The sequence below is a fragment of the Alternaria incomplexa genome (genome assembly GCF_024043165.1).
Source record: "Alternaria incomplexa strain BMP 0042 chromosome Unknown scaffold_8, whole genome shotgun sequence".
Lineage (NCBI taxonomy): Eukaryota > Fungi > Ascomycota > Dothideomycetes > Pleosporales > Pleosporaceae > Alternaria > Alternaria incomplexa.
Genome location: NW_026249857.1, coordinates 25,234 through 37,360, shown reverse-complemented (window position 1 = coordinate 37,360; position 12,127 = coordinate 25,234). Strand labels below are relative to the sequence as shown.

The following is a 12,127-nucleotide window of genomic DNA, read 5'->3' as shown; positions in this document are numbered from 1 at the left end:
CGCTGCGCGTCATGCCCAACCACCGATCCGCAACTTCTCCGTTGGATATCTCACGATCATAACCTCTGGGGAGAAGGTCACATCCTATCGGAAGCTACACCGACTGATAATCGTACGCTGCGCGCAAAGTTATCGCTAGCGATGGGCTTTGTGATGCTTTTGGAGTCTCATCTGTCGCATACCTTTCATCACCGTCACCACATCAACCACCATGCGATGACAGCAACAACCAAGAACACATGACAAGAGCACTCTGCAAAAACAAGAAGAATCACTGAAAGATGTCTACATCCCCACACACATCCGACACGACCCCGTCGTCAAAGCCAGAGATGCTCCACCAAGAGCACAAACAACCAGACCGCAAAATCGGTTTACGCTCACGCCTTAAACACTTCACATTCGCCTGGTTCCTCTCAACAATGAGCACAGGCGGTCTCGCCCTCGCCATAGCAGAAACACCGCATCAATTCCCCGGTACCCATCCCTCTTCCATCCCGTCGCGCTTGCCAATACTAACAAACCCACCCCCCAGGCCTCCACCAAATCGGCCTAACCCTCTTCATCCTAAACATCCTCCTCTTCCTCGCTCTCTCAACCCTAACAGCCCTCCGCTTCCTCTACCACCGCACCCACTTCCTCACTTCCTTCCAGCACCCATCCGAATCCTTCTTCCTCGGCTCCTTCTACCTCTCCCTAAGCGTCATCCTCGCCGGCATCCAAACCTACGGCATCACGCACGGCCCCGCTTACCCCTGGCTCATCGACGCCGTCTACGCGCTCTACTGGATCTACGCGGGGGCTTCCCTCGCAAACTCCGTGTTCCAGTATTGGATATTGATTCAATGGAGCAAGGTCCGTCCTGTGCCGCCGCTGCCGAGTCTGTTCCTAGCGGGGTATTCGGCCATGTTGACGGGGACGGTGGCGAGTCTTGTGGCGTGGAGTCAGACGGATGGGAGGGCGGTGAAGGTGGTTGTGAGTGGGGTTGCGTGGCAGGGGTTTGGGTGGTGTGTTAGTCTCATTGCTATAGTCGGTTTTGTACGCAACTTGTTAGACAACGGGTTTCCGCCAGCTCAGTTACGGCCTGCGTTGTTTATACCGGTGGGCAGTGGCGCGTATACGATTGTTGCGTTGATTGGGCTGGCGAATGCGGTGCCGAATGGTATGGCAGAGGGGTACTTTGCGAAGCATCCTGCTGCGCCGGAGATTCTTCGTGTTTTGGCGCTTTTCACGGGGATTTTCTTGTATGTGTTTAGTTTCTGGTTGTTTGCCATTGCGCTGCTGGGGAATGTGGGGGTGGTTGGGAAGATGCCGTTTAGTCTGACGTGGTGGGCGTTCATCTTTCCGAATGTGGGGTTTACGCTTAGTACTGGTGTGTTAGGGAGGGAGTTGGAGAGTGAGGGTATACTTTGGGTGGCGAGCGTGATGACGGTTTTGTTGGTGGTGATTTGGTTGGTGACGGTTGTGGGGTGTGTTAGGGCTGTTTGGAGGAAGCAGATTGTTTGGCCGGGGAGAGATGAAGATAGGGATCGTTGAGTAGTTTAGTCAATACACGGTTGTGAGTGTATATCTTCATGGAAGTGGATTGGCAGAACGTACAATTGCGCACGGGGAAGATGAGCAGCTCGGTATTCTTTGCATCATGATTCTATTTCTGTACTACAGATTAGTAGTTGCCACATACATGCCATCGAAACCCAAGGATTAGGCCGCTTCTAGAGAGATGTATACTTCTAGCTAGAAAAAGTCATCGATTGAATCCGTGGGATGTGACCCAAATGCTAGATAGCCTGACCAACCCATTGCCCCCACGCCTCCACCCCAGCATCCACATCCAAGATACCCATATAATCATGCGTACTCTTCAACACAGCCCTACTCACCATCACCCCCGTCGTCGCCGTCTTCCCCAAAAGATCCTCCTGCCGACTCCTCACGAAGCAAAACTGCGACAGACAATGCTGCGAATTGACCTCACGCCCATCGCCCAGCTCGACAGCATTGCTCTTCCTTAAGAGTGGCCCTAAGTGTCCCACAATTAGTGTTTCGAGCTTGGAACCCGGGTTTGTCGTGTAGAGTTCGCCGAAGATGAGGTTTGCGAACTTTTGCACTTGTAGCGAGATCATGGATGTGTTCCAGCGGTTGCCGTACCCGTTGCCGAGGCCGCCGACTGTGGAGATACGGGAGCGGTGGACATGGAGGGTACGGATTTTGGGGAGGTGGCGGAGGGAGTTCCGTGGGGGTTACGTATATGTCATGGTGAGTTGATTAGTCGGTACGACTTACTACAAAGTCCCTCAGGTTGTGGTACCACATCTCTGCCAAGAGGAATTCCTCGTCCACCCCCGCGGCGAGTTGTTCAAGGTTGGGACATGATCGGCAGACAAGATCGAATTCTTCGGCGTCGATTATCTCGGTTTTGGAGTATAGACTCAGACTCGTGGGCTCCTTGCCTGTGCTCTGTAGATATTGTTTCAGTCCTGGAGGTAGAGGGTCGAGGTTGGAAAGGCCGACATGGAGACTACGTATGTGTGGACATGCTTTCAAGAAGTTGACCAAATGTATGTTGCGCTCGTCTTCAGGTTCGGTGATGCCATTTGGAGACACAAGTTCGTTCAAGGCAACATGTGTAAGATCGAACTGCTGGTTTGGCATCGCATCTGTCATATCCGATAGGAGTTTGAAGCATCCGGTGCATTCTACTAGGTCGAGTTTTTGCAGCTTGCTGTAATCGATGATTGTTGACAGGGACTTGTACATGTGCATCAATGTCAAGCCAGTTAATCTGAGTTCTTTCAGTGGGAGTTTGGGCTGCTCTGGGTGCCAGAGGTTGTTTCGAATCAGCTTGGAAACGTCAGTGTCAATTTTGGCGCTCAAGGATAGCGACTCCAGGTTTTCTCCGATGGAATGAAAATAGTCGAGTAGAATGGAGTTGAGTGGCCCATCGCCGATATGCACGTCCAATCGTTTCAAGTTGTTGTCGCGTTGAAGCAGTACTGGTGGTTCATTTATGTCGTCGAAATCAACATTAAGACTGCCTTGGAGGTCTGTTATATTTCTCTGGTTTGATGCGAGCTTCTTATGGAGCCACCACGGTAGCGGACGTCGCGCGAGGAACCTTTAGGCGTTAACAGGCAACATAAGATGGGGAGTGTTGCTTGGAGCATACCGGAATGTACGAAGCGCGTTTGCCGGGATGAGATCCAAGACCTGCTCAAGATTGCTATCACGCACTGCAGGTTCGACATCCGCAGTGCCAGAATCCCCGATTCAGCGTTCAAGGTGGGGTAGTCCAACACTGCCGTACTGTACAGACGTAGTTTCCTCGGCGATGCACGCGCTCTAGGTCTTCTGGGTTCCTCAAAGTCGCCACATGACCGATCACCAGAGCATCCAACTTTGACTCTGGACCTAGAAACTCAAAGACTCGGTTTGCGAAGGTTTGCAGCTGTAGGACTACTAGTGCGGGGTCCCATCCGTGTTCACTCTGCCCTATGCGCTCGCAGTGTGGCAGGCGAAGGTGGAGCAAGCGTAATTCTCGGAAATCCCCTATCCACGTCTAACAGATGTTAGATGTCATGCTCAAGATCCGCCACCACCTCACACAAGGAAGAACTTAATGGATCTGCTGCCTGAAGCACGATGCAAACGTGCAAACTAAGCGACCTAACGTCTACGCAGACTCTAGCGTGTTTTGTGGTCTCCTTGAACGAGGTGCCGTTCTGAATGCAATAGCTTCCACTTACCATAAGGATCATAAATCTGGCCTCTTCATTCCATAGGCCGTCAAGCATCAATGCTTCCTCGAAGTACACCGCAAGCTGTTGCACTTGTCGAAAGGATTCCTGGCTTACCCGGTATAGCACATCTATAGCGTCGTGGTTCAATCGGCCCCAGTTCCACTGTTCGACGCGGTAGCTCAGACTTTGCAAATTGTGCCCGCGATCAGTGAACGGCTTAAGGAAGTCGTACATGTCAAAGTCGGATGCGTGGTCGCCGTGCGGGTAGTGTATATGGAAGCTCTCGAGGGGTTCGCAGGCCTTGTATATCTGATTCAAGGATAATCGCAGAGGAACGAGCTCAGTGTCTTCCGCGATATCACCCGCAATCTCCACAGCAATATGCTTCAAACGAAGCTTGTTCTCCTCGCTACTTTCGGCAAGCTCCTAGAGAAAGTACTGTGCCCCGCCGGCATTTCCCAGGAGCTCTAATCGCACAAGCTGATGAAAGTTGACAATTATAGAGAACTGTTCGAAAGCCGCCATAGTCGAAATTGGACAGCCTGAACTCTTCGAGCTTAGGTGTGCATTGGGTGTATTCGTTCTCCTCGCCCATTGACCAGGCATCCAGTTCCATACCGATATCCACGGGATTGGGTGCTGTCAGCGACAACGATTCTAAGTTGGCGCCCACGGCTTCGATGTTCTCGTACAAAAGAGTGAGGCTTGTTGAATTATCGACATAAAGATCGAGGCGTCGCAGACCACAGAATATCTGGGGTAGTACTTCGGGCGATCCAGGATCGGTGTACAAGCGTACTCGTAGGTCTTGTATTTTCGTCTGGTAGTGGCGCAAATGATTTCTAACCACTGCCGAGAGAGGCCGCCGCGAATGGTACCTGATCTCATCAGCATCCACATAGAATGCTAGCGCATTCAGTCAATAACTTACCATAAGCGTTCTAATTGATTATGATGCATGGTCTGCAGAAACGCGTAGGCGGCGTTGTCTCTCTCAGACTCGGTTAGATAAGTAGCATTACTGCGACGATTCAGAATAGGTGGGCAGATCCGTCCGGTATGTATGGTGTAGAGTTCCTCGCCAATGGCTTCATCTTCGATGATAACCTCCTTCGTGTGCTGGTAATGTAAGCCAGCGCCTGCGAAATTGGACTTGTTGAGACGATCGACCGCACGTCCACTCCATAGGCGCAGAACGATGCGCCTATATAGAAGCGGGTTCGCGAGAACACGCAGAGCTGAGCATGTTCTACACAGTGATGTGAGATCGCTCTTCAGGGTTATCTAGCTCGACCAGTACGCGTTAAGCTAGCATGCGGACCAGCCCGCGGGCGTACGTGATCAACGATCCTTAGTTGAAGCTCTGTCGGAATACCCAATAGATTGGGTGGATATTGGATGGCTGTCCCGATAAGTCCATCGCGTCTGTAGACATTTTGAAGCGCGGAGGTTGCACAAGGTAACAAAAATTGAGGTGTTGTGCAGGATAGAGTTCACGGAGAGCATGCGACGGAAGACCAGCAGCGGGGCATGGCCAGGCTGACGCATCGCCGAAGTTTTACCGAGAGGAAGGTGGCACCCGTAGACGGCAGCGAACCTTCTTGCCAGCATGCGCAAGAGCGAACGCATGCTACCTTCCTGTAAAACACCGAGATTCAAGATTGAATACATAGGAAAGTTTGGGTATTGTCAAAACGAATCAATGTTAATACAATATTACACTACGTACTGCTGCTATTGAAATGTCGCAAAGTCTAGAAAATCAACTCCGTATTGCAGCCTCACCCCCTACCTCCTCACTTCGCTCTAACCTCCGTGCGAAAAAAGGGCAAAAAAGAAGGTTTCCAACATCTAGCTGCTCTCGGTTTCGATCCGAGGTCCTCCGGGTTATGAGCCCGGCGCGCTTCCGCTGCGCCAAGCAGCTTTTGTGGTTGCTGATTGATGAAGTTTTCTCGCTCCACAAAATCTATATTGTTACACAAATGTTGATAAGAAGATGGGCAAAGGCGGTGGATATGTGGTTGGGCGCGAGAACAATGAGATGTGGGGGCACAAAGAAATCGAGTGGGTAGGTAAGGGGGGCGATTAGGAAAATTTGATAGGCGTAAATAGGGATGTGAGTCATCCGATATCTGGGGATCTGGATGGAACTTCAATCTTGTATGGAGGTTGCACATGAATACAAACCCAGTATTTCTAAGGTATTGGAAGATCGATTGTTATAGTAAAACTGAACACGCAACAAGTAAACGGGCGTAGTGGACGTAAAATGGCAAATATCACTGATTGAGCGAACCCAGAGAAGGAAACCCATCTCCCAAGACCAACAGTCCAAACTTCATTACTCCAGCTTCAAAACAACCTTGGTATCCTAACGCAAACGCCCATTATCTATGTCACACAGCAGCAAGTCCAATCCCAACCCCAACCTCTGCCATCATCCCCAGCTTCTACACCTCAAACCCCCTTCGCCTCACACAAATGCCCACTCTTGCTCAACACAGTCCCCAACCCCCTATGCACCTCAACCTGAAACCCCTCAAAAGGAACCCTCTCCCCATCGATACTAATATACCCATCCCTCTGCCCTTTCGGAATAATCCTATACGCACTAACCTTCTGGTAATCCACATGGTCCATATCAAAGAAAGAGTGGTTCTCCACGGCCAGCAGCGTCTTCACAGCCGTATGCCGCGCGATATCGCCGCGGATACGGACGAGGTCGAGACACCCGTCGGAGGGGAGGGAGGCGGGGAAGAAGTTCGCGTCCGGGGACATGTAGGCGATGTTTCCGGCGTAGAAGTTACCGAGGTGGTCGTGGGGGATTAGTTGCCATCCTGCAGGGAGGGGGTCGGTCGCTGTGCCGTATTTCAGCTCTGGAAGACCGGTGTCGGGGGCGGGGAGGACGCGGTCGTCGGTGCTGCGAGGTGGTTTTGCGGATTCGGTGCGGTAGGCTTCGCGGACGGCGGTCTTGTTGTCGTACTCGACTTTTACGGCGATGTCGGCGGGGTAGCATGTCTTTTTGAAGAGGCGGACGAGGAAACCCCAGGTGAAGCGTGCGCTGCCCATCCAGCGCAGGTGTTCTGTCGCCAGGTCTGTTTCGGCTACTATGCCGACGGACTGGGAGAGGAAGGAGAGGGTGCGGCGGTCGCCTTGGGTTATCGAGGAGAGATCGAGGGGGGTGCGCAGGCCCTTGACGACGGCGAGGGCGGCGAGACTGGGGTCGTCGGTGCCGTTGAAGTTGAGGCTCATGGCGTTGCCGGAGCCGCAGGGGAGCTGTGCGACGGCTACTTTTTGGAGCGCCCGAGCTGCGTCGGTCCTCTTGCCTAGCCCGTTCCAGACTTCGTGTGGTATGCCGTCTCCGGAGCAGCAGGCGACTACGTCGTACGCCTCGATGTCCATGTTCTGCGCAATCTCCACGCCGTGGCCGTTGTGCTGTGTCTTCTCTACGTCGAGCTCACAGCGCGCAGCCGCCAGGATGGGCGCAATGAACTTGTGGTATATCTTGACTGCGCCACCCTGGCCTCCAAACGGATTGACGAGCACTTTGATTCGTTTGCGCCGTTGCGACGCTCCGTATGCGCGATCGAGCAACTTCTCTATCCATGCCTCCGTTATACGACTGTCGGGTTTGTCGAGGGAGTAGCTGATGATGGCAGGGCGAACGGCCTTCTTCGATGTGTTCTGCGCATATTGAACGGTGATATGGCCGTCCTCTGAGTGCTCGGCCCAGAGGATGTTGTAAAAGGGTATGGAACGAGTGGATTTGTTCTCTGCGTCGCGTAAGCGCGTGTTGGTGTCTAGACGCCGAATTAGCACTTACTGCCAGCAAGAGACAGACCGCAGCAGCTGGCGCTTTTGCTATCTAGGAGTGCTTCGTCTGTGCTGTGTGAGTGTTGCGCCGCTGTGATGTTCGAGTAGTCTCCCCACCTAGTACGACCAAGGAGTCGGTCCCAAGGGTCAGGGAGGCGTTTCTGCCCACAGCGAGTGTGTCGGGAACATTCATCTGCTCCTGGGTGGGTGCCGAGTCGGGCGACGGCTGCGAAGGAGCGGCGTTGGTAGTGAGCAGCGGGTCTCTGAAGGGATCGTCGGAGCCAGCCAGCGAAGCCATGATCAATGAAATGTCGCAGGAACGACGCGCAGCATGCTGTGAAGAGGGCAAGAGCAAGACCAGGAGTCAGTTGGAGACTAGACCAGCGCAAGAGGCACGCTGACGACGGTCATGTCACGCTCACGGGTACCGTCCCTGTCGCCAGGGCGCGGATCCTGGCGGATAGTTGGTGCTAAACAAAAAGGAAACATTCCCGTTGGACCCTGCACCCTCGCGAACCGAGGCATCCCAATCACGAACCAGCCAAGAACGTGACACGAAGCGACTCTTCCTGTGATGCCCAGAGACTGTGATATTGGATGTGAATTTGAACTCTTGTCTGTTTGATACGGCAATGCTACATTAACATTCATCCATCCCACCCACATGTCTATCGACCCAACGCGTCGTACGCGAAGACCTGTAGACGAAAGAAGCAACCAACCTTCCTTTTGCTACCGTTTCTTAGTAGGAACGCCCATCTCCCGCTACCCCGGACGTGTGACAGTGCTTATTAGCCGACAAATCATGCCACACCGACCTTGTTCAGACCCTTCAACGACCCCAGGCTCAACGCCAAGCCTTGGGAGCGACTTCTTATGCGCACAAACCCAGTAATAGGGCCATTGTCACCTTCCTTTTCGATACTCAAGTTGGCGAGAGCGTCCTCACCTGCTTTCTGTCAGTATTGCCAATGTATAAAAGAATTTGAAGACATACCAAATACACTCCTTGCGTACAAGTTCGCTGACAGGAACTGGCAGTCGCCCTTCATCGACGCCTCTGGAGTCAAGCAGCTCATGTTTGTGCATGCCATGAGTTGCTTCAAGAAATCGCGCAACGTCTTGGCCTTAGAGTTAATGTTGACCTTGTTCTCCCATTCGAACTCGGTCCACATTGTCCGGAACTGCGTCTCTGTGCATTGCGCGGGCTTGATGTAGTCCATGATGTCGACGTGGACATCGTTGAGGATGACAACGTTGGAGTCAACACCCTTTTCACTGTAGGACATTAGCAATTGTTGCAGGGTGTTGATGCGCAGGACTTACCCCTCGTAGATGATGTTTCCAAAGATCACACCGGTATCGGTGGATGAGACTGCGGAAGTAAGCGTGTGAATTTAAAAGCAAGTAGAGAAAGACCTACCCTTGATTGTTGCTTGAATGTTGATAAAGTCGTGAGGACCAACGTTTTGTGTTGAAGGACGCTCGACGACCTTGAGGTCACCGAGAGTCGCAAATTCGATGGTGAGATTTTGCAGCGTCTCGGTTGTTTGGTTTACTAGCAAGACATCAAGGACGATGTCGAATTGATGGACCTAGCAGAGTGAGTCAGTGAATACCTTCAGTAAGTCGGGCTGACGTACCTTGACATATGCTTCTGCGTATACCGAGTCGGAGAAACCAGTAAGCTGCACGACGCGACTGAGCTTGGATGTGAGATCCTCAGTCGCAGTGTCGCCTCCTGTTGCCCTTTCAAGATCTTGCTCGATCTCATCGCTGCCATCCGCGTCCTTCTTCTTCAGCTGACGGATGTTGAAAGAGTCATCAACATTTACAGCCGACTTCGCGCGTTCTGAAGCCTCCTTGGCGGCGCGCTTCTTCTCTTCTGTTTGGACCATGGTTCGGAAAGACTTGCGAGTATCTTCCAAAAAGACAGTCTCGAGCTCCTTTCTTTGCGAGAACTCGGACAGTGAGCGAACACACGACATAATACGGTCGATGGAGTCCTCGTCGATGAAGGTCTTGACAAAATGCGATTGGCCAACACGAATAATCGAAATCATGATGAGCATGGCCTCAGCGCGGAGGGCGTTTGTGCGGGCCTCGTTCTTTGAGATCTCTCCATAGCGCATGACGAGCTTGGTGAGAGTGCTGGACAATACTGTGGCAAGGTAGTAGTCGCCGTCAAGGAGGAGCTGACGTAGTGGGGGCTTCTGTGAGTTCTTGACTGCTTCCAGTTTCGCTTTGGCGGCAGCGGAGGAAGTCAGGGCGCTTTCAGTCGCATAGGTACCGTCAGCGAGGACCTTCCTTGATCCAGATGGAGCTGCTGCCTTTGCATGTCCGTTGACTTGCTCGCTGCTCTCCTTGCCCTCCGAAGCATCGTCCAAAAGCTTTTGCTCGGAAGCAAGTATGGGGATTTCGCCGAGTGATGAGCGGATGCCCTTCCATGCATCTTGGATGTCTTTGGCCTCTAGCGAGAACTCTCCGATGATCCAGAGAACACCCCGGTAGACCTTGCCAGCGCGTACCTCACCAAGAGTCGATACCAGTCGCTCGATGATGGAGGCCCTAAGATCGGGGAAGCGCTCAACGACTTCCTTGACGAAAGAGATGACATCAACTGCTGAAGCGTTGCTGCTGACATCGGAGATGAAGTCCATAAGCGATCCAACGACGCTGGCGGCGACTTCGGGGAACTTGATGGCGGCCGAGTGTATCGAGGAGATGAGGAGCGACCTGTATTCGGGGTTCTTCTCGTATTGTTCGTCCACCGTCTTCATGAGCTCCTTCTTCAGCAGCAGGACGACCTCTTCGACGTTCCTGCTTGAGATCATCTCCATGGCAATGTTGAGCGACTTCTTCCGCACATCCAAGTCGGTACTAGACAGAACGCGCAGGACCTCCATTGTCAAATCGTCGAGAACGCCCTCATTCTTGTGTCGCAGCTGCTCCACCCTCTCCAAGACGATGAGCTTGACGTTGTTATCCGGCTCCTTGATCGCCAGCTCCACGAACTTTCCAGCAGCTGCCTTGACTGCGACCGGGTTGCTTGTGAGGGTGGTAAGGGCGTGCGCGGCTTCGTAGATGACGGTCGATACCTGCGATTCGAGGAGGTCGAAGATCAGGCGGAGATAGCGAGCCTTGTTGGATGGGTTCACGATGGCGTCTTTGCGGATGAACTCTAGCTCGGCGAGGAGTAGGAGCTCTTCGTGGTTGGGTATGGCATCGAAAACGGTGCTGAGGTATTCGAGAGCCTTCTCATGGCTCACGGAGACGAGGGCGGCGAAAGCATTGCGCTTGCACGTTGGGTCGTTCTCGTCGTCGAGGAATGTCACCAGAAGGTCGGGCGCATCTGGCATAAGCTCAGGAAGATGTGTAAAGATAGATGCGATTGCGAAGGTTGCGTTCTTTCGGACGTATGCGTGTCGATGTGTGAGGCACTGGCGCACCGGTTCTGGGGGTGTCAACACAATTGTGGTAAGTATGGAGAGCAAGATTCTTACGTAGTAGTGGTTCTACAAGCTCAGCATCTCGTAGCTTGGTTCTGTTCCGACTATCAGCAATGCTCGGGAAGGTGTCGTGGAGGATCCTACACGAAGCGCAATGTGTTTCCTCGTACGTATTCGTTGGGCGCCTGCAAGTCGAACCGAATCGCATTACTGTATCGATTAGCAAGCTTCATGTGGTATAGTCTTTTGAACTCACCAGACGAGAATCCACTCCTGCCTTAGCTTGCCCTGGGCGTCGTGCTTGGGGCAGACCTCGAAGAAGAAGTACATGAGCTTCTTGAGCGGCTTCGACTTGCTGGGCATGACGAATCGGATAATGTGCATGAGCAGGCCAGCCTGGGGGTCGCCATTGAGCATAATCGAGAGGATCTTCTTCTGCAGAGCTGTCAGACGGTCGCATTCAGCGAGGCGGGGCAGTGCCATTGCAGGAGCGCACCATAGTCTCGATCTTCTGCTCATCGCTGCCCTTCTCCAGAGCATTCTTGAGCTCATTCTGTGATGGTACATCGGCGGCATTGTCCTGGTGCACCTGGTGTTGCCCGTCAGCTTCCCCATACCCACGACGTGCCAGGTGTTCCTACCAGACTGTACGAGTTCTCGAGAAACGCCGCCATGATGCCGGGTTATGTGGTATACGAATGGCCCCGGGTTATACAGTGTCCAGCTGCGATAACGTGACTCCAGGTGCGGCCGTCAGCCCTCAATGTCCCGTGGAGTCCAGAATAAGTGGGATGGGCTACGTGTATCGATCGACGGGGGCGGTGGAGGGAGTCGTGAGGTTTGGCGCAGCTGCAGCCTAGCGGGGAGGGTGAAAGGACTGGCGTGGCCTGGGCGGAGAGGTGGCTTGTTGGAGATATGGGTGCAGTGCTCGTCGGGACTCTGTTTACCTCCAGGTGTCTGCTCGAGAAATGGTCGCTCCAGCGAAGGCCGCCTCGCTAGGCTTGCAGGGGTCTGGCCGCCAAGATCTCCAACCCTCTGCCGCGACGGTACATCAACACCACGACACGCGCACCCCAAGCACTGCGAATTCCTATACGCGCATCGTTAGAGCTCGATATAGGTAGT

General features: G+C 53.1%; 3 protein-coding genes and 1 non-coding gene across 4 annotated transcripts; all 4 read right to left on the bottom strand.

The window, feature by feature from the left end:
• Positions 1-2,011: 2,011 nt before the first annotated feature.
• On the bottom strand, positions 2,012-4,356 carry J4E90_005835 (uncharacterized protein; the record flags this gene model as incomplete). Its single annotated transcript, XM_051435386.1, has 4 exons — positions 2,012-2,023; positions 2,287-2,844; positions 3,747-4,149; positions 4,289-4,356. The coding sequence occupies 4 exons, from the start codon at positions 4,354-4,356 to the stop codon at positions 2,012-2,014; spliced, it is 1,041 nt and encodes a 346-aa protein (XP_051290244.1).
• A 1,236-nt stretch (positions 4,357-5,592) lies between these two features.
• On the bottom strand, positions 5,593-5,664 carry J4E90_005834. Its single transcript has one exon. It is a non-coding gene; the product is annotated as a tRNA-Met (tRNA).
• A 533-nt stretch (positions 5,665-6,197) lies between these two features.
• Positions 6,198-7,851, bottom strand: J4E90_005833 (uncharacterized protein; the record flags this gene model as incomplete). Its single annotated transcript, XM_051435385.1, has 3 exons — positions 6,198-7,513; positions 7,564-7,620; positions 7,671-7,851. 3 exons carry the CDS (start codon positions 7,849-7,851, stop codon positions 6,198-6,200), a joined length of 1,554 nt encoding a protein of 517 aa, XP_051290243.1.
• A 505-nt stretch (positions 7,852-8,356) lies between these two features.
• Positions 8,357-11,676, bottom strand: J4E90_005832 (uncharacterized protein; the record flags this gene model as incomplete). The annotated part of the gene is made up of 10 exons (XM_051435384.1): positions 8,357-8,502; positions 8,551-8,831; positions 8,880-8,928; positions 8,977-9,148; positions 9,197-11,007; positions 11,057-11,097; positions 11,147-11,212; positions 11,259-11,437; positions 11,499-11,591; positions 11,644-11,676. 10 exons carry the CDS (start codon positions 11,674-11,676, stop codon positions 8,357-8,359), a joined length of 2,871 nt encoding a protein of 956 aa, XP_051290242.1.
• Positions 11,677-12,127: the final 451 nt, after the last annotated feature.